Source organism: Poromitra crassiceps (genome assembly GCF_964638095.1).
Source record: "Poromitra crassiceps genome assembly, chromosome: 10".
Classification (NCBI taxonomy): domain Eukaryota; kingdom Metazoa; phylum Chordata; class Actinopteri; order Beryciformes; family Melamphaidae; genus Poromitra; species Poromitra crassiceps.
Window position 1 is genome coordinate 32,951,471 of NC_139631.1, and position 20,000 is coordinate 32,971,470.

Sequence of the window (20,000 nt, forward strand, 5' to 3'; positions counted from 1 at the left end):
TGTGTGTGTGTGTGTGTGTGTGTGTGTGTGTGTGTGTGTGTGTGTGTGTGTGTGTGTGTGTGTGTGTGTGTGTGTGTGTGCGTGTGCGTGCGGCCAATCAGGTGTGATGACAGACAGAACAGCAGAAAACAAGATGAGGGATAGTCTCAAACCAAGTATATTTGGATGCATTTCAATAACATAGACACCCTAAAGGCAGAATGTAGAGTAAGGTAAAAAATAACATATTGAGCAGGTCTAATAACCTTCACAAGCCTCACATGCATAATAATTGTAGTGCAGTTGTAGTGTTTGCTGTTTTTACATTATTTAAGGTTTTTATATCAAACATAATGTAAAATTATCATATTCTGGAAATTATACGGTTTAGTATAGCCTAATTGCATTGCATAATGTATATGTGAGTGTGTGTGTGTGTGTGTGTGTGTGTGTGTGTGTGTGTATGTGTGTGTGTGTGTGTGTGTGTGTGTGTGTGTGTGTGTGTGTGTGTGTGTGCGCGTGTGTCTTGTTGTGAGAGTGGATGGGTGTGAGTGTGGATAAAACTCCCCATTTTAAGTTGCTAATCTTATGTTGTTATCCTTGATGTCATTGCTGTATTACATTAACACACTAATGTATATTTACTACATATTTTGTATACTGTACATAACAGATGTATATTTGTTTTATGTTTTATATTTTGTGTAACCTAACAGCTGTATTCTATAGTCTGTATTCTGTACTCTGTTTTTATATTTGCCTTATAACATCTAGGGACAAACATTGCAAACTAGCTTAGGCTATAAATGTCAGGATATATAACAAAGACTGTTTCCTGTGAATGCTCTATGTTTATGTATCTGTCCCTATAGAAATAAACTTTTCAATCAATCAATCAATAACAATCATAGGTCAAAACATTGCTAAATTTGTCTGAATTATAAAAAGCCACAAGTGTTAATAAATGAAGAGTCGTTTGGGAGTTGAAAGAGCCGTCTCTTATAGCAGAGCTGAGCCAAATTATCTCTAAAAAGAGATCACTAGTAACCACGGTCCATAAGTTTATACCCTGCTCTTTATCCACCCCGCCCATCGCTATTACCGATTGGATGGTTTATTGAGGTCCTTTATCCATCCCGCCCATCGCTATTACCGATTGGCCGGTTTAGTGAGGTTCCATTATCCACCCCGCCCATCGCTATTACCGATTGGATGGTTTAGTGAGGTTCCATTATCCACCCCGCCCATCGCTATTACCGATTGGATGGTTTAGTGAGGTTCCATTATCCATCCCGCCCATCGCTATTACCGATTGGATGGTTTAGTGAGGTTCCATTATCCACCCCGCCCATCGCTATTACCGATTGGACGGTTTAGTGAGGTTCCATTATCCACCCCGCCCATCGCTATTAGCGATTGGATGGTTTAGTGAGGTTCCATTATCCACCCCGCCCATCGCTATTACCGATTGGATGGTTTAGTGAGGTTCCATTATCCACCCCGCCCATCGCTATTAGCGATTGGATGGTTTAGTGAGGTTCCATTATCCACCCCGCCCATCGCTATTACCGATTGGATGGTTTAGTGAGGTTCCATTATCCACCCCGCCCATCGCTATTACCGATTGGATGGTTTAGTGAGGTTCCATTATCCACCCCGCCCATCGCTATTACCGATTGGATGGTTTAGTGAGGTTCCATTATCCACCCCGCCCATCGCTATTACCGATTGGACGGTTTAGTGAGGTTCCATTATCCACCCCGCCCATCGCTATTAGCGATTGGATGGTTTAGTGAGGTCCTTTATCGATCCCGCCCATCGCTATTACCGATTGGATGGTTTATTGAGGTCCTTTATCCATCCCGCCCATCGCTATTCCCGATTGGATGGTTTATTGAGGTCCTTTATCCATCCCGCCCATCGCTATTAGCGATTGGATGGTTTAGTGAGGTCCTTTATCGATCCCGCCCATCGCTATTACCGATTGGATGGTTTATTGAGGTCCTTTATCCATCCCGCCCATCGCTATTACCGATTGGATGGTTTATTGAGGTCCTTTATCCATCCCGCCCATTGCTATTCCCGATTGGATGGTTTAGTGAGGTCCTGTTATCCACCCCGCCCATCGCTATTACCGATTGGACGGTTTAGTGAGGTTCCATTATCCACCCCGCCCATCGCTATTACCGATTGGACGGTTTAGTGAGGTTCCATTATCCACCCCGCCCATCGCTATTACCGATTGGACGGTTTAGTGAGGTTCCATTATCCACCCCGCCCATCGCTATTACCGATTGGACGGTTTAGTGAGGTCCTCGGATCGACCCCGGCCGGGTCGGTCTCGGCCCTTGCGGAGCGTCGAGAAGACGATCAAACATGACTCTCAGGAAGTAAAAGTCGTAACAGCATCAGTCTGCTCACTGATATGATCAGCCAGAGTAGCTATTGTGCTCCCCTCAATCCTGTTTACTGCGACTCTTAAACCGTCAGTCAGATGACCCACATGTATCAGACAGACACCGGGTTATTCCAGGTAAAACCAAGCCCGCTCTCGCTCGTGGGCCACAGAGCATGTAAACTCTGGCAGCCACATGTTTCAGAATCACACACACACGCACACGCACACACACACACACACACACACACACACACACACACACACACACACACACACACACACGCGCCCACTCTGGCACTCATACTCACACACTTCCTGTCTGGCAGAAAAGCATGATAAAAAATTCCACCCTTGGGTATTTTATATCATCAGTCTGTGATGTGCAGTTATTTTGTGATGAGGTGTTGTGATTTCTGTGCGTTTTCTGTATAGGCGTCACGAATAGGGCGAACCGTTCAAAACAGTCCTTTTGTCACAGCCAATAATATTGAGGTACCACTAAATAATCGAGGAGAACTGTGAAGAATTCTAATCTCACCGCGCTCGGATTGATGTTTTACATGAAAGGCAGATGGTCTTCATCAGTCAGTCAGGTGAATGTGTCCTGCGGTGCCGCCTGCAGGGCCGGCTGACCTCCAACACGCCGCTGCTACGTGTAGAAGTCCACGGCGCGAGCCCAAGCCAGAGGACAAGACACAACATGGAGTGACTAGCAAGGTGGATGAAGAAGACTTTTAACTAGCAAAGACATTGCATAACACTAAATAGCCAGCCAGTGTTAGTGTCCTTTAGCCAGTTTGGTTCTCAAACTTGATCACGTCAAGGACCTCTAAACTAACACACATATAGAGAGCCGCAGGGATGACGTATTTTTGTAGTCAGAACGCGGAAATCCCAGACTTCCTGGTTCTTCACTGTTTTCTGTCAATGGGATTTTTGAATGGGTTTTTGCCGGGATGCTTCAAATAAGGTCTCTGGGCAACGCAAGCTTAATCAAACGCGAACCAGTGTTCAGCGGGATAATCTTCACACATGAGGACCACTTTCATGAGTTTTGAAGCGTAAATGCGAGCCCTAGAAGTAAAAAGCTCGTGCTAAGCTAAGCCAGAACTACACACAGTGTCGCATAGGCTTCCCCGTCACATCAGCACTCGACCTGGACTGTTGTTGATGTGTGCGCTGCTGTGCACTGATTACCCCGGGCTGAATGGGCTGAACCAGGTGAGGAAAAGAGAATTTCCGAGAATTTCCGTGTTCATCCTTTGAAGTGATGACGTTATTGACGTATAATATCCCTGTTGACTCAACAGTGTAGTCTCATTTAGCCGTTTGCTAGCTAGCCGCCCGTTTAACGGCACGTAAAAGCTTCAAAACTCATAAAAGTGGTCCTCATGTGTGAAGATGATATTACTAAACACTGGTTCGCGTTTGATTAAGCTTGCGTTGCCCAGAGACCTCATTAGAAGCATCGCGCCAAAAACCCATTCAAAAATCCCATAGACGAAAACAGTGAAGAACCAGGAGTGTTAGCATCGATGACTTCCGGACTCGTTCCTGCGGCTCTCTAATAGGGGCCATTCAGACCAATAGCGTTTTTGGAGCTGCCAGCGTCTTTCTGCAATTCATTCTCTATGTAAGGACGCGCTAGACGTGCTCCTCTTTTAACACGTTCACTGCCAATGACGTATTAATCCGTCAAAAAAAAACCCAAAGGTTCACTGCCAATGACGTATTAATACGTCAAAAAATCGATTTTGACGGTGGGACGTTGATCTAACCCTTTTACGTCTCCTATACCAGAATTGGAGGTATTGAATGTGTATAATCTATTTTACCGACCCACTGAGTGGCGACAGTGCTCTCCTGACTAGAGGAAGGCAAGCAAAAAGCAGTGTCAGGAAGCCATTCTCATGAAAATGGATGGCGAAAACGCTTTCGTTTTCGCGCTGATTGCTGGCGGTGCGGGATTGCAAATTTGCATAATAGATTACGGGTGGAACACACTTTGAAACACGCAGCATAAATATGACCAGAATCGCAAAAGCTTCATCAAAGCTCTCAACCGAAGCGAGCGAGCCCATCCAGACTTCCTCAAAGAGCGGCCGCGCAGACAGGCACAGCAGCAGCAAAGCAATGAGACTGGTGACGCGAGGTTACAGCAGCAGCAACGAGCTTGTGACACGGCCGCTGCAGCCAAGAAGACACACACGGAGGGAGGAGTTGGAAGCAGAGGGGGGTTTCCTGCTGTTATGGAGGAAATTACTGTTCAAAACTATTGTTTAGATGTCTGACGTCTTACTGATGCCAAAAATGAATGGTTAAAGTGACTGTTCTATCGAATTTCACAAAAAGCCGTTTATCTCAGAATATTTTTTCTGACGCTGAAACCATGCTGTATTCAACTGCTAATGCTTACATAACTACTAACTCTACAAACTAACTCTTTTAGACAGAGAAAGCACACATTCTATTAGTTCTTTTGAGATATTGTGAGTAGTAGTGTAGGGCTATCACCCTAGAAAAAGAAAAAAAAAACAATTTTTTAGAACTTCCTCAAAAAGGGCCACTTCCCTTTTTTGAAAAAAGGGGAAGTGGTTTCTTTTTGGGTAAAAATCAATTTCTCAGTACTTCTGCAAAGTGCACTTCTCCATTTTTTTTGTCTTGTGTTTAAAGCCATTTTGCGCAAAAAATGCTTTATGCCACTAACCCGCAAAAAGGGGTACTTCTGTTTTTAAATCACTTTTCTTTTGAAAAAGTGATTATTTCAAAAAAAAAAAAGCCCTCCAAAGGCTACTTTCCCCTTTTTCCCCCATACCACAGCTCACGACAAATACCACCGTTTTTTTTTTGATCTCGGGGGGGAAAATACATTTGAGCAATCATTATGCAAACCCAGCTGGATCATTTCCACTGTCTACAGTTTTTTTGGTCTCGGCCAAATACATTTGGCCCATTTTAGAGCTACTAAACTAGCCTACAGATTCCTCTATCTCAGGCCCCTCACCAAGACATATTCCTCTCCTCTTTTGCTCACTGGTGTTTCACAATCTCACACCACCACTAACGACAGACTCCTCTGCTTGTTGATGTTTTTCTCTGACTCACCCCCACCCCAGGTTCCCCTTTCCACCCCATCCCCCACATGACATTGTCTATTACCACGGCCGGTGTTCTGTCGATTTCGCAATCACTTCCGTTTTAAATAAACTTGTTTGTTTTTGACCGTCAGGTGGGCGTACCCGGCAACACGTAACACCCCTTGAAAGCTACGAATAGCGGCGAGATCAAGTGGGCGTTCCCAGCAACACGTAACGCCCCTTGAAAAGCTATGAATAGCTGCTTGCTCACGTATTTCTCTGACTCACCCATAGAGGCCCCACAGTTTTTTCCTCCCATGCCCCGCTTATATGTATGTACAATACAATGTACAATGTATCCACCATTCAAATATTCCATAATTGCATATTGTGCATGCAAATATTCCATAATTGCATGTTGAGCAGGCTATCTTAGCTAGTATAGCCTACTAATGTATAGCAAAGCATTCTGGGTATTCCCAAGGCTATTCTGTAGATTCCATCCGGGCAACACACACACACACACACACACACACACCCACCCACCCACCCACTCACAGACATATTCACAGCCAGCCACAAACATAGCGCACGTTAGATTGTGGGCAGGTTTTCTCATTGAAACATTCCAGATCACATCCCAGGTCACAGATTTTTCCCACTCCGGATCCAATTGTGACATCACCATGATGTTTTTTGATAGGCTATAAGCCTATTAAGCTTTGAATTAAATATGATCAATACAGATTGAGGTTTCAATTTCAGGTTTGAATTGAAAACGATTGAATACAGACTATGGTGTATGACTATGCCGGTTGCCCGTCTCTCAACGAGAGCAGAGTTACCCAGCATGCACTAGTGTGTTTCAACACTGTGTTTTTGGAGATTATATGTGCTACGCGATATTAGTTATCTGCAATGTTATGTGATGACTACTAGAGTTTGTACCCGTGTGAACTACATTGCTTTACGTTGTAAAATGTTATATGGCAGTAAAATGCCACTGAATGACCAAATTGATGCATTGATAAAAGTTAGTTTGTTGTTTATGCGTATGCAATAACGGATGCGTTATTATATTTACTGGAATACATACACACGCCAACCTATGTGTCCTATCAGAGTTTGTTACGGTATTGTACAGCATTTGGTTCAAACACAGCTGCATCACTATACGTGTGAGCGTAAGTATTAATGGTTTGCAACTTGTTTTGTGTTGTACAGCATTTGGTTCAAACATATGGCGACATTGAATCAGTGTTAGCTTAGCGCTAGCTAGCTAGCATACACTACGATCTGTAGAATTGGCCTGGTTTTGGTCGATATGACCAAAAATTGATATAACGTTACAGTAGCATGGACCCCTCTCGTTTTTTATTACAGTTGAAGATTTCACAAATCTCAACCACTCTCAATCTTGGTACAACCCAGACCCCGGATATCCGTGACCTACGGGTATTATTTCAAAATATGGATTGAATATGAATCTTGGAACGTGAACAAACATCTTAGTTTTATGTATCTGTATTTTATATGATTATTTTAATAGTTACTAACTATATTATTATATAACTAACTAGTCCTCCTCACAGAATTGGTTAATTTACTGTGAGACTTTATGTTTTGTAGACAAGCACCAAGTATATATATATATATATATATATATAATAATAATAATAATAATGGTATATAATAATAATCTTTGTAATACAATTGTTATAAAATTAAAATGTATATCACACTTACAATATGTTTTGTTGTATGTATTACAACTTAATTCAACTTTGTCTCTCCCCACATCTCCTCTTCTCTCCTCTCCACACCTCACCCCCTCCTATCTCCTCTCCTTTTCTCTCCTCTCCTCTTCTCCTTTCCTCCCCTCTCCTCTCCTCTCCTCTCCTCACCTCACGTCTCCTCGCCTCCCCCCTCTTCCCTCTCTTCTCCTCTCCTTACAAGCCTATAGATGAGGGGTTTCAGACAATGTGCCCATTGTTACAATATTGTCAACAAAAATAGCACTAGTCTAAATAACATAACTTAATTCAACTTTTCTCACTACACTTTCCAAACATTAACACACATCAAACACAACAACTCTTTCTTACTACACTTTCCAAATGTTAACTGCATACATAATGTTATGTCTCGAAAGACAAGAGCTATGTAGCCTACTTTAAATCAGATCACTCCGGTGTACAAACATACATTGGTTGTCTAATAAAGTTTTACAAATCAATTAATTTGGTTGTCAACCATCGTTAAACGAAACTTAGTAGTTGTAAACTAAGTAGTTGTATCGATAAAGACTCTAATCGTTAAGCAGTCTCGAAAGTGGGGTCAATATCAATCTACAATCTAGATTGATTTGATTCACTAATTTGGCGTTCTCTCATGCAAAATATCCAACATCCAATATCCAGAAGTAGTGATTACTACACAGAAGTAACTTTAGTTCCACCATTTGCTATTTGCTTCAAACATAATTTGGATCAGTTGTAACTTTGGCCATTTCTAACAATTTCTAGACAGTGAATTTACACAAGCACTTGAGTGAAATTCATAGTACCTATAGGGACTGTGATTGAATGAACGCAGATTGTCAGATTTGTTTACCAAACCCTTATCCTGGTGCCTGCAAGGGTCGGCTGTACCACTAATGTCAGCCACTATGTGTAAATGTGTTACAATATTGGGCTGGTTTCATAGACCTGGCCCAAAAGTACATACATCACATATATGTGTGTTGCACATATCCATATATGCCTCTACCGTATGGGTTAGTCATAATAGTCAAACATGGTTTTTCATGTTCTGACTTGGTGAAATGTGTGTTGCATATATACATGTTAGTTTACACATAATAGCCAAACATGGTTTTTCATGTTCTGATGTGCTGAAATGTTTTACACGTCACGTAAAACAGTTTTTAAAACAGTTAATTAGCCTACACAATGTGTTATTTCAGGTTATTGTAAGTTATTGCATAGTTGCAATCTTTCATACTTACATACTTACAAGTGGGTTGTTTTTTAATGGCATGTGATTTGCGGTACTAATTAACCAATGTGTAAGGTGATTGTCAATTGTCAATTGTAAATTGTCAATTGTGTAAGGTGATTGTGATGTCAGGTGATTGTAAGTGTGTCATACATACCTACAAGCCTTCATATCAGTTGGTTGTGTCAATGATTTTCTGTATCTCTTGATGCGTCAGCATTGTCTTTGTCAGGCTTAGAAGCAATGTCTAAACAGTAAACAGTTTATGACAAGTGGTGGCAGCATGCTATGCTACTACACAAGACGTGTTATGGTACATAAATAATATGTAGCGTGTAATAATCTGAAGAACTCTGTCAGAATTCTACTCTGTCATTATTTTTACATTTGACTTTGAGAACTATAATGAACTGTTAGTCTCTGTACTGATGTACAAAAGTAACAAGATTGAGGTTGTGAAATCTTCAACCGGAATAAAAAAACTGGATATAATATAACTGAATCAGTTAGGCCAAACTATTATCAGTCAGGTCGGTAATGACCGGGGGGAAATTATATGATTATTGTCCATTGTGTGTATGATACAACTTTGTTTATCATTCTGCCCCTCACACTATACAGTCTGTATTTAACTCAACACACTGTACCTGCCCCTTGACCTCGGAGGGGCTCTTCTGTCAACGGGCCTGAGGCAAGGTGTGATGATCACAAGCATTGTCCTAAATATTGTGACAATGAAATTGGTAAATTGGTTAAGCAAAGCAAGTAATGCTTATGTAATGTAGTTTGTAAGATGTATTTTACAAGATATTTTCTGAGATTTGGTTATATTAACTTATTATTTATATTATTATTCTATTATTATTATTCTAATTATTATCTACTATTATTCTAATTATTATATTATTATATTATTATTATTATTAGGGGTTATTATGTATATTAACTATACATATTAAAGTATAGATGATTGTTTTGCCCACCTTATCAAAACAAATGTACCGCATGTTAAAGTATGGATGATTGTTTTGCCCACCTTATCAAAACAAATGTATAGCATGTTAAAGTTTTAAATAAAGTCAAGTCAAGTCAAATCCAACAGGTCTTAATGTCAATTAATTTAGCTTTAACGTGTTTTGTGAAACACACACACACACACACCCACACATTGACCCCTCTCATATATACGTAACTGCCTATAACTGTACATATATTCCTTTCACACACACTTTTCAAAATAGACACTCTTTCATATTGTGATTCATAGTGATTCTTGTTTGTTTTATGTGATCCCGGTTTTTAAGCAAACCGGATCCAGTTTCCTTGTATGTGTACATCCTGTACAAGGTACATCCTGTACAAGGTACATACTACATTGGACTCAATGATCCACAGATGTATCAAACAAATGTATGTTTTACTGATACAAATGACCAAATTACCACAAATTCAACATGTAATGCCATTTTCTCAATAATTTTGGTCAAAACATTTGATGTGACCCAGATCAGTCCTTGTAACGAGGACCTTCACTGGTGTATAGCCAGACTTGGCACATTTGGTGTGACCCAGATCAGACATTGTAATGAGGACCTTGTTATCACTGGTGTATACCCAGACTTGGCACATTGGATGTGGCCCAAGATCAGTCCTTGTAATGACTTGATCAAAAATATTACAGACAATATATATATATATATATATATATATATATATATATATATAGTAAATATAATTGTATAATATATTCAAAGTATTGTTAATTGTTAATTATTATTATTCAAAAACCTGAAAATACTGTAAATAGCCTACTGTAAATAAACTAAAACTAAAACTTGGAACTTGTACTGTGTGTTAATTTAATTTGTGTTTTTGAAACACACAACCACATATAAAATCTCAAGTGAGATTTTTGAGAAAGAAAAAAGAAAGCTGCGCCCCTTTCTACCGGAAGCCCTGCCCCTAGGGACGGGACCCCGTAACTCTGGGGTGTAACAAGATTGAGAGTGGTTGAGATTGTGAAATCTTCAACTGGAATAAAAAAAAAAGTCAATGCATGGTTGCTTTTTGTTTGAAGAAGCATCGCCCCGGAACACCATAGTTAGATCACTGCTCTAAAGACACATCTCTCGCTCACACACATAGGAGCCTGTCTAAAAAGAACGTTATCAACGCAGGGTTAACATGACATCATTCTATGAGGTGAGTGCTCTTTCTGTTTTGGTTTCTTTTATTATGACCTTAGCCGCAGGTTTATATTTTTACCCGTTTTTTTTAAATCTCTCTCCTCAGAATCGGCCATCTACGTTAGTTTGCCTATCCTACTTTCTTGTTTTATGTAGGCTGTATTTAGGCATGCAGAAAGTCTATCCAACTACGTTCTTGCAAAGAAATACGCGCAAGGGTCCAATTTAGCTAGCCTACTTTAAAAAAGCATGAATTATCCGGCAAGCAATAGGGAGGGATATAGGCTGTGGTGTGTAGTAGCCTACGCCTAGGGTCTGCCTGCCTCGGCTATATATGTTTTAAGTCTCCGGTAATATATGGGTTTGTCTTGCCACTGAATATTGAGTTTACTATCGTGAGTAACCTATCAGCTTGATTGTGTGCGTGTGTGTGCGTGCGATATATATGCTCCCATAATGTACTTTTCCAAACTTTCCAATGGGCATAGTTTTCCTGTCATATTTGCATGTCAGCCATTTATAAAAATGTTAATTGAGAGGACTTGTAGTAGGCCTGCTTTGCTGGTAGTTCCTTTCATCAAATCTGTATTAATTAATTAAATTAATTAAATTATTAATTAAAGTTATGGTTCAGCCTTCATTCAAACTTTGAGAGACAACTCAGACTGACCAGGCCAAACAGTAACAGTCTCATAACAGACACACGTGGCCTATGTTCTGTGAGGCAGATCTCCATTTTTTACCCTAACCTTTTCCACCCCTTCTTATTCCCAGGTCTTCAACATTTCCGAGAACGACTCGGATGGGTCCGGGGGGGACTATGACTATGACAATATCGACTTTGGCGAGGAGCCGTGCGGCCGAGCGCTCAGCAAAGAATTCTACCGGATCTTCTTACCGATGGTGTACGGAATAATCTTCCTTCTGGGGATTGTGGGCAATGGATTAGTCATCTGTGTCATGGGCTACCAGAAGAAGGTCAGAACCATGACAGACAAATACCGGCTGCACCTGTCAGTGGCCGACCTGCTGTTCGTGCTCTCGCTGCCCTTCTGGGCGGTGGATGCGGCCAGCGGCTGGTACTTCGGTAGTTTCATGTGCGTGGCCGTGCACATGATCTACACCGTCAACCTCTACAGCAGCGTCCTGATCCTGGCCTTCATCAGCCTGGACAGATACTTGGCTGTGGTGCGGGCCACCAACAGCCAGGCAACCAGGAAGCTGTTGGCAGACAAGGTGATCTACCTGGGCGTGTGGCTGCCCGCTGCGCTGCTCACTGTGTCCGACCTGGTGTTCGCCAAGGCACAGGACATGGTGACACCCTCAGACCAGCTCTTCGGCGCGGACATCGTGGAGACGTCGGGCCCCCCGGTCATCTGCGAGCGCATCTACCCACAGGTAGGGTTAGGGGTGATATTCTAGAGCGATATATCGATAGATATTGTATTGTATCACTATTGTATCATTGCAATTTGCAAAGGGGAAATATTGATATCGTCATCTTTAAGGTATGTGTTGTAAATCCAAGGCGATGAAGCATAGATGTGCATGGTTTATGACCATAAGTGAAAGGTCAAGGACAAAAAAAAAAAAAAAAAAAAAAAAAAAAAAGGGGGGGGAAAAACAGCACTCACAGATCAACTTATCTTGTTTAATGGGAATAATTTGAATTGAAATTGTATCGTGTCAAGACACTTTGTAAAATCACCAAATATCGTATCATCGTCCAAATAATTTATATAGTATCATCTCGTGACTATCCTTGTGATTCCCATCCCGCAGGACTCCAGCAAAGTGTGGATGGCGGCGTTCCGCTTCCAGCACATCCTGGTGGTCTTCAGCGCCTTCCTCTTCACCGTCTGGCCCTTGGCGTCCTGCGACAGCTTGGCGATGATGATGCAGTAGCAGGTGAGGATGACCAGCCCGGGCAGCACGAAGCCCACCAGGATGTGCTGGAAGCGGAACGCCGCCATCCACACTTTGCTGGAGTCCTGCGGGATGGGAATCACAAGGATAGTCACGAGATGATACTATATAAATTATTTGGACGATGATACGATATTTGGTGATTTTACAAAGTGTCTTGACACGATACAATTTCAATTCAAATTATTCCCATTAAACAAGATAAGTTGATCTGTGAGTGCTGTTTTTCCCCCCCTTTTTTTTTTTTTTTTTTTTTTTTTTTTTTTTTGTCCTTGACCTTTCACTTATGGTCATAAACCATGCACATCTATGCTTCATCGCCTTGGATTTACAACACGTACCTTAAAGATGACGATATCAATATTTCCCCTTTGCAAATTGCAATGATACAATAGTGATACAATACAATATCTATCGATATATCGCTCTAGAATATCACCCCTAACCCTACCTGTGGGTAGATGCGCTCGCAGATGACCGGGGGGCCCGACGTCTCCACGATGTCCGCGCCGAAGAGCTGGTCTGAGGGTGTCACCATGTCCTGTGCCTTGGCGAACACCAGGTCGGACACAGTGAGCAGCGCAGCGGGCAGCCACACGCCCAGGTAGATCACCTTGTCTGCCAACAGCTTCCTGGTTGCCTGGCTGTTGGTGGCCCGCACCACAGCCAAGTATCTGTCCAGGCTGATGAAGGCCAGGATCAGGACGCTGCTGTAGAGGTTGACGGTGTAGATCATGTGCACGGCCACGCACATGAAACTACCGAAGTACCAGCCGCTGGCCGCATCCACCGCCCAGAAGGGCAGCGAGAGCACGAACAGCAGGTCGGCCACTGACAGGTGCAGCCGGTATTTGTCTGTCATGGTTCTGACCTTCTTCTGGTAGCCCATGACACAGATGACTAATCCATTGCCCACAATCCCCAGAAGGAAGATTATTCCGTACACCATCGGTAAGAAGATCCGGTAGAATTCTTCGCTGAGCGCTCGGCCGCACGGCTCCTCGCCAAAGTCGATATTGTCATAGTCATAGTCCCCCCCGGACCCATCCGAGTCGTTCTCGGAAATGTTGAAGACCTGGGAATAAGAAGGGGTGGAAAAGGTTAGGGTAAAAAATGGAGATCTGCCTCACAGAACATAGGCCACGTGTGTCTGTTATGAGACTGTTACTGTTTGGCCTGGTCAGTCTGAGTTGTCTCTCAAAGTTTGAATGAAGGCTGAACCATAACTTTAATTAATAATTTAATTAATTTAATTAATTAATACAGATTTGATGAAAGGAACTACCAGCAAAGCAGGCCTACTACAAGTCCTCTCAATTAACATTTTTATAAATGGCTGACATGCAAATATGACAGGAAAACTATGCCCATTGGAAAGTTTGGAAAAGTACATTATGGGAGCATATATATCGCACGCACACACACGCACACAATCAAGCTGATAGGTTACTCACGATAGTAAACTCAATATTCAGTGGCAAGACAAACCCATATATTACCGGAGACTTAAAACATATATAGCCGAGGCAGGCAGACCCTAGGCGTAGGCTACTACACACCACAGCCTATATCCCTCCCTATTGCTTGCCGGATAATTCATGCTTTTTTAAAGTAGGCTAGCTAAATTGGACCCTTGCGCGTATTTCTTTGCAAGAACGTAGTTGGATAGACTTTCTGCATGCCTAAATACAGCCTACATAAAACAAGAAAGTAGGATAGGCAAACTAACGTAGACGGCCGATTCTGAGGAGAGAGATTTTAAAAAAACGGGTAAAAATATAAACCTGCGGCTAAGGTCATAATAAAAGAAACCAAAACAGAAAGAGCACTCACCTCATAGAATGATGTCATGTTAACCCTGCGTTGATAACGTTCTTTTTAGACAGGCTCCTATGTGTGTGAGCGAGAGATGTGTCTTTAGAGCAGTGATCTAACTATGGTGTTCCGGGGCGATGCTTCTTCAAACAAAAAGCAACCATGCATTGACTTTTTTTTTTATTCCAGTTGAAGATTTCACAATCTCAACCACTCTCAATCTTGTTACACCCCAGAGTTACGGGGTCCCGTCCCTAGGGGCAGGGCTTCCGGTAGAAAGGGGCGCAGCTTTCTTTTTTCTTTCTCAAAAATCTCACTTGAGATTTTATATGTGGTTGTGTGTTTCAAAAACACAAATTAAATTAACACACAGTACAAGTTCCAAGTTTTAGTTTTAGTTTATTTACAGTAGGCTATTTACAGTATTTTCAGGTTTTTGAATAATAATAATTAACAATTAACAATACTTTGAATATATTATACAATTATATTTACTATATATATATATATATATATATATATATATATATATATATATATATATATTGTCTGTAATATTTTTGATCAAGTCATTACAAGGACTGATCTTGGGCCACATCCAATGTGCCAAGTCTGGGTATACACCAGTGATAACAAGGTCCTCATTACAATGTCTGATCTGGGTCACACCAAATGTGCCAAGTCTGGCTATACACCAGTGAAGGTCCTCGTTACAAGGACTGATCTGGGTCACACCAAATGTTTTGACCAAAATTATTGAGAAAATGGCATTACATGTTGAATTTGTGGTAATTTGGTCATTTGTATCAGTAAAACATACATTTGTTTGATACATCTGTGGATCATTGAGTCCAATGTAGTATGTACCTTGTACAGGATGTACCTTGTACAGGATGTACACATACAAGGAAACTGGATCCGGTTTGCTTAAAAACCGGGATCACATAAAACAAACAAGAATCACTATGAATCACAATATGAAAGAGTGTCTATTTTGAAAAGTGTGTGTGAAAGGAATATATGTACAGTTATAGGCAGTTACGTATATATGAGAGGGGTCAATGTGTGGGTGTGTGTGTGTGTGTGTTTCACAAAACACGTTAAAGCTAAATTAATTGACATTAAGACCTGTTGGATTTGACTTGACTTGACTTTATTTAAAACTTTAACATGCTATACATTTGTTTTGATAAGGTGGGCAAAACAATCATCCATACTTTAACATGCGGTACATTTGTTTTGATAAGGTGGGCAAAACAATCATCTATACTTTAATATGTATAGTTAATATACATAATAACCCCTAATAATAATAATAATATAATAATATAATAATTAGAATAATAGTAGATAATAATTAGAATAATAATAATAGAATAATAATATAAATAATAAAGTTAATATAACCAAATCTCAGAAAATATCTTGTAAAATACATCTTACAAACTACATTACATAAGCATTACTTGCTTTGCTTAACCAATTTACCAATTTCATTGTCACAATATTTAGGACAATGCTTGTGATCATCACACCTTGCCTCAGGCCCGTTGACAGAAGAGCCCCTCCGAGGTCAAGGGGCAGGTACAGTGTGTTGAGTTAAATACAGACTGTATAGTGTGAGGGGCAGAATGATAAACAAAGTTGTATCATACACACAATGGACAATAATCATATAATTTCCCCCCGGTCATTACCGACCTGACTGATAATAGTTTGGCCTAACTGATTCAGTTATATTATATCCAGTTTTTTTATTCCGGTTGAAGATTTCACAACCTCAATCTTGTTACTTTTGTACATCAGTACAGAGACTAACAGTTCATTATAGTTCTCAAAGTCAAATGTAAAAATAATGACAGAGTAGAATTCTGACAGAGTTCTTCAGATTATTACACGCTACATATTATTTATGTACCATAACACGTCTTGTGTAGTAGCATAGCATGCTGCCACCACTTGTCATAAACTGTTTACTGTTTAGACATTGCTTCTAAGCCTGACAAAGACAATGCTGACGCATCAAGAGATACAGAAAATCATTGACACAACCAACTGATATGAAGGCTTGTAGGTATGTATGACACACTTACAATCACCTGACATCACAATCACCTTACACAATTGACAATTTACAATTGACAATTGACAATCACCTTACACATTGGTTAATTAGTACCGCAAATCACATGCCATTAAAAAACAACCCACTTGTAAGTATGTAAGTATGAAAGATTGCAACTATGCAATAACTTACAATAACCTGAAATAACACATTGTGTAGGCTAATTAACTGTTTTAAAAACTGTTTTACGTGACGTGTAAAACATTTCAGCACATCAGAACATGAAAAACCATGTTTGGCTATTATGTGTAAACTAACATGTATATATGCAACACACATTTCACCAAGTCAGAACATGAAAAACCATGTTTGACTATTATGACTAACCCATACGGTAGAGGCATATATGGATATGTGCAACACACATATATGTGATGTATGTACTTTTGGGCCAGGTCTATGAAACCAGCCCAATATTGTAACACATTTACACATAGTGGCTGACATTAGTGGTACAGCCGACCCTTGCAGGCACCAGGATAAGGGTTTGGTAAACAAATCTGACAATCTGCGTTCATTCAATCACAGTCCCTATAGGTACTATGAATTTCACTCAAGTGCTTGTGTAAATTCACTGTCTAGAAATTGTTAGAAATGGCCAAAGTTACAACTGATCCAAATTATGTTTGAAGCAAATAGCAAATGGTGGAACTAAAGTTACTTCTGTGTAGTAATCACTACTTCTGGATATTGGATGTTGGATATTTTGCATGAGAGAACGCCAAATTAGTGAATCAAATCAATCTAGATTGTAGATTGATATTGACCCCACTTTCGAGACTGCTTAACGATTAGAGTCTTTATCGATACAACTACTTAGTTTACAACTACTAAGTTTCGTTTAACGATGGTTGACAACCAAATTAATTGATTTGTAAAACTTTATTAGACAACCAATGTATGTTTGTACACCGGAGTGATCTGATTTAAAGTAGGCTACATAGCTCTTGTCTTTCGAGACATAACATTATGTATGCAGTTAACATTTGGAAAGTGTAGTAAGAAAGAGTTGTTGTGTTTGATGTGTGTTAATGTTTGGAAAGTGTAGTGAGAAAAGTTGAATTAAGTTATGTTATTTAGACTAGTGCTATTTTTGTTGACAATATTGTAACAATGGGCACATTGTCTGAAACCCCTCATCTATAGGCTTGTAAGGAGAGGAGAAGAGAGGGAAGAGGGGGAAGGCGAGGAGACGTGAGGTGAGGAGAGGAGAGGAGAGGAGAGGGGAGGAAAGGAGAAGAGGAGAGGAGAGAAAAGGAGAGGAGATAGGAGGGGGTGAGGTGTGGAGAGGAGAGAAGAGGAGATGTGGGGAGAGACAAAGTTGAATTAAGTTGTAATACATACAACAAAACATATTGTAAGTGTGATATACATTTTAATTTTATAACAATTGTATTACAAAGATTATTATTATATACCATTATTATTATTATTATTATATATATATATATATATATACTTGGTGCTTGTCTACAAAACATAAAGTCTCACAGTAAATTAACCAATTCTGTGAGGAGGACTAGTTAGTTATATAATAATATAGTTAGTAACTATTAAAATAATCATATAAAATACAGATACATAAAACTAAGATGTTTGTTCACGTTCCAAGATTCATATTCAATCCATATTTTGAAATAATACCCGTAGGTCACGGATATCCGGGGTCTGGGTTGTACCAAGATTGAGAGTGGTTGAGATTTGTGAAATCTTCAACTGTAATAAAAAACGAGAGGGGTCCATGCTACTGTAACGTTATATCAATTTTTGGTCATATCGACCAAAACCAGGCCAATTCTACAGATCGTAGTGTATGCTAGCTAGCTAGCGCTAAGCTAACACTGATTCAATGTCGCCATGTTTGAACCAAATGCTGTACAACACAAAACAAGTTGCAAACCATTAATACTTACGCTCACACGTATAGTGATGCAGCTGTGTTTGAACCAAATGCTGTACAATACCGTAACAAACTCTGATAGGACACATAGGTTGGCGTGTGTATGTATTCCAGTAAATATAATAACGCATCCGTTATTGCATACGCATAAACAACAAACTAACTTTTATCAATGCATCAATTTGGTCATTCAGTGGCATTTTACTGCCATATAACATTTTACAACGTAAAGCAATGTAGTTCACACGGGTACAAACTCTAGTAGTCATCACATAACATTGCAGATAACTAATATCGCGTAGCACATATAATCTCCAAAAACACAGTGTTGAAACACACTAGTGCATGCTGGGTAACTCTGCTCTCGTTGAGAGACGGGCAACCGGCATAGTCATACACCATAGTCTGTATTCAATCGTTTTCAATTCAAACCTGAAATTGAAACCTCAATCTGTATTGATCATATTTAATTCAAAGCTTAATAGGCTTATAGCCTATCAAAAAACATCATGGTGATGTCACAATTGGATCCGGAGTGGGAAAAATCTGTGACCTGGGATGTGATCTGGAATGTTTCAATGAGAAAACCTGCCCACAATCTAACGTGCGCTATGTTTGTGGCTGGCTGTGAATATGTCTGTGAGTGGGTGGGTGGGTGGGTGTGTGTGTGTGTGTGTGTGTGTGTGTTGCCCGGATGGAATCTACAGAATAGCCTTGGGAATACCCAGAATGCTTTGCTATACATTAGTAGGCTATACTAGCTAAGATAGCCTGCTCAACATGCAATTATGGAATATTTGCATGCACAATATGCAATTATGGAATATTTGAATGGTGGATACATTGTACATTGTATTGTACATACATATAAGCGGGGCATGGGAGGAAAAAACTGTGGGGCCTCTATGGGTGAGTCAGAGAAATACGTGAGCAAGCAGCTATTCATAGCTTTTCAAGGGGCGTTACGTGTTGCTGGGAACGCCCACTTGATCTCGCCGCTATTCGTAGCTTTCAAGGGGTGTTACGTGTTGCCGGGTACGCCCACCTGACGGTCAAAAACAAACAAGTTTATTTAAAACGGAAGTGATTGCGAAATCGACAGAACACCGGCCGTGGTAATAGACAATGTCATGTGGGGGATGGGGTGGAAAGGGGAACCTGGGGTGGGGGTGAGTCAGAGAAAAACATCAACAAGCAGAGGAGTCTGTCGTTAGTGGTGGTGTGAGATTGTGAAACACCAGTGAGCAAAAGAGGAGAGGAATATGTCTTGGTGAGGGGCCTGAGATAGAGGAATCTGTAGGCTAGTTTAGTAGCTCTAAAATGGGCCAAATGTATTTGGCCGAGACCAAAAAAACTGTAGACAGTGGAAATGATCCAGCTGGGTTTGCATAATGATTGCTCAAATGTATTTTCCCCCCCGAGATCAAAAAAAAAACGGTGGTATTTGTCGTGAGCTGTGGTATGGGGGAAAAAGGGGAAAGTAGCCTTTGGAGGGCTTTTTTTTTTTTGAAATAATCACTTTTTCAAAAGAAAAGTGATTTAAAAACAGAAGTACCCCTTTTTGCGGGTTAGTGGCATAAAGCATTTTTTGCGCAAA

The 20,000-nt window shown here is 40.5% G+C and overlaps 1 protein-coding gene and 1 pseudogene across 2 annotated transcripts in view; one reads left to right on the top strand and one right to left on the bottom strand.

Moving 5' to 3' along the window:
- LOC310784393 (C-X-C chemokine receptor type 4 pseudogene) overlaps positions 1-12,059 on the top strand; it is a 36,206-nt pseudogene extending 24,147 nt beyond the window's left edge. Inside the window, exon 3 of the transcript in view lies at positions 11,412-12,059. The product of the transcript in view is annotated as a C-X-C chemokine receptor type 4 pseudogene (transcript). The remainder of the gene's footprint in view (positions 1-11,411) is intronic.
- A 323-nt stretch (positions 12,060-12,382) lies between these two features.
- LOC310784395 (C-X-C chemokine receptor type 4-like) overlaps positions 12,383-20,000 on the bottom strand; it is a gene marked incomplete at both ends in the record, with an annotated part of 16,780 nt that continues 9,162 nt past the window's right edge. Inside the window, 2 exons of the mRNA XM_083645399.1 lie at positions 12,383-12,628; positions 13,015-13,638. Coding sequence (XP_083501525.1) covers positions 12,383-12,628; positions 13,015-13,638 — 870 coding nt within the window. The remainder of the gene's footprint in view (positions 12,629-13,014; positions 13,639-20,000) is intronic.